The 620-nt window shown below is 23.7% G+C and overlaps 1 protein-coding gene across 1 annotated transcript; it reads left to right on the plus strand.

The window, feature by feature from the left end:
* Window positions 1-170: 170 nt before the first annotated feature.
* Window positions 171-359, plus strand: LOAG_16251 (hypothetical protein; the record flags this gene model as incomplete). The annotated part of the gene is made up of 1 exon (XM_003151739.1): window positions 171-359. A coding segment is annotated over one exon (189 nt), but the record flags the coding sequence as incomplete, so codon positions are not given.
* Between the last annotated feature and the right edge of the window lie 261 nt (window positions 360-620).

Here is a 620-nt window from a genome sequence, read left to right on the forward strand (position 1 = left end):
AAGGGAATTATTCTGGCATTTTCTGGATGAAGGATATATGCAAGGGAATATTCTGGCATTTTCTGGATGAAGGATATATGCAAGGGAATATTCTGGCATTTTCCGGATGAAGGATATATTCAAGGGAATATTCTGGTACATTCGGGATAGAATTGAAAGTATTATTTCAGATGGTAATTGAATGGGAAATAGCTAAGAAAGCATTTTGTTTACGAAACATAAAATGGCAAGAAGTACCAGAGATGATAGAAATTTGTAATGAAATAGCTGAGGAAATGTTTGAAATTGATAAAGCACTTCATGCTATATGCTGTTTAGCACGATTTGAAACATCAGCAAATTTTCTGGCAATGATTTGGGTTGGTAAAAGAAAATTTGCATAATCATTTTTATTAGTAAATTTGTTTACGTTGTGAAAAAAAAGTGGAAAGCACCGATTTTTAAATTGGTTTAACTTTTATTTTTATTATTATTATTATTATTATTATTATTATTATTATTATTATTATTACTATTATTATTATTATTATTATTATTATTATTATTATTATTATTATTATTATTATTATTATTATTATTATTATTATTATTATTATTATTATTATTATTATTATTATTAT

This window comes from Loa loa (assembly GCF_000183805.2).
Source record: "Loa loa unplaced genomic scaffold supercont3.5127, whole genome shotgun sequence".
Lineage (NCBI taxonomy): Eukaryota > Metazoa > Nematoda > Chromadorea > Rhabditida > Onchocercidae > Loa > Loa loa.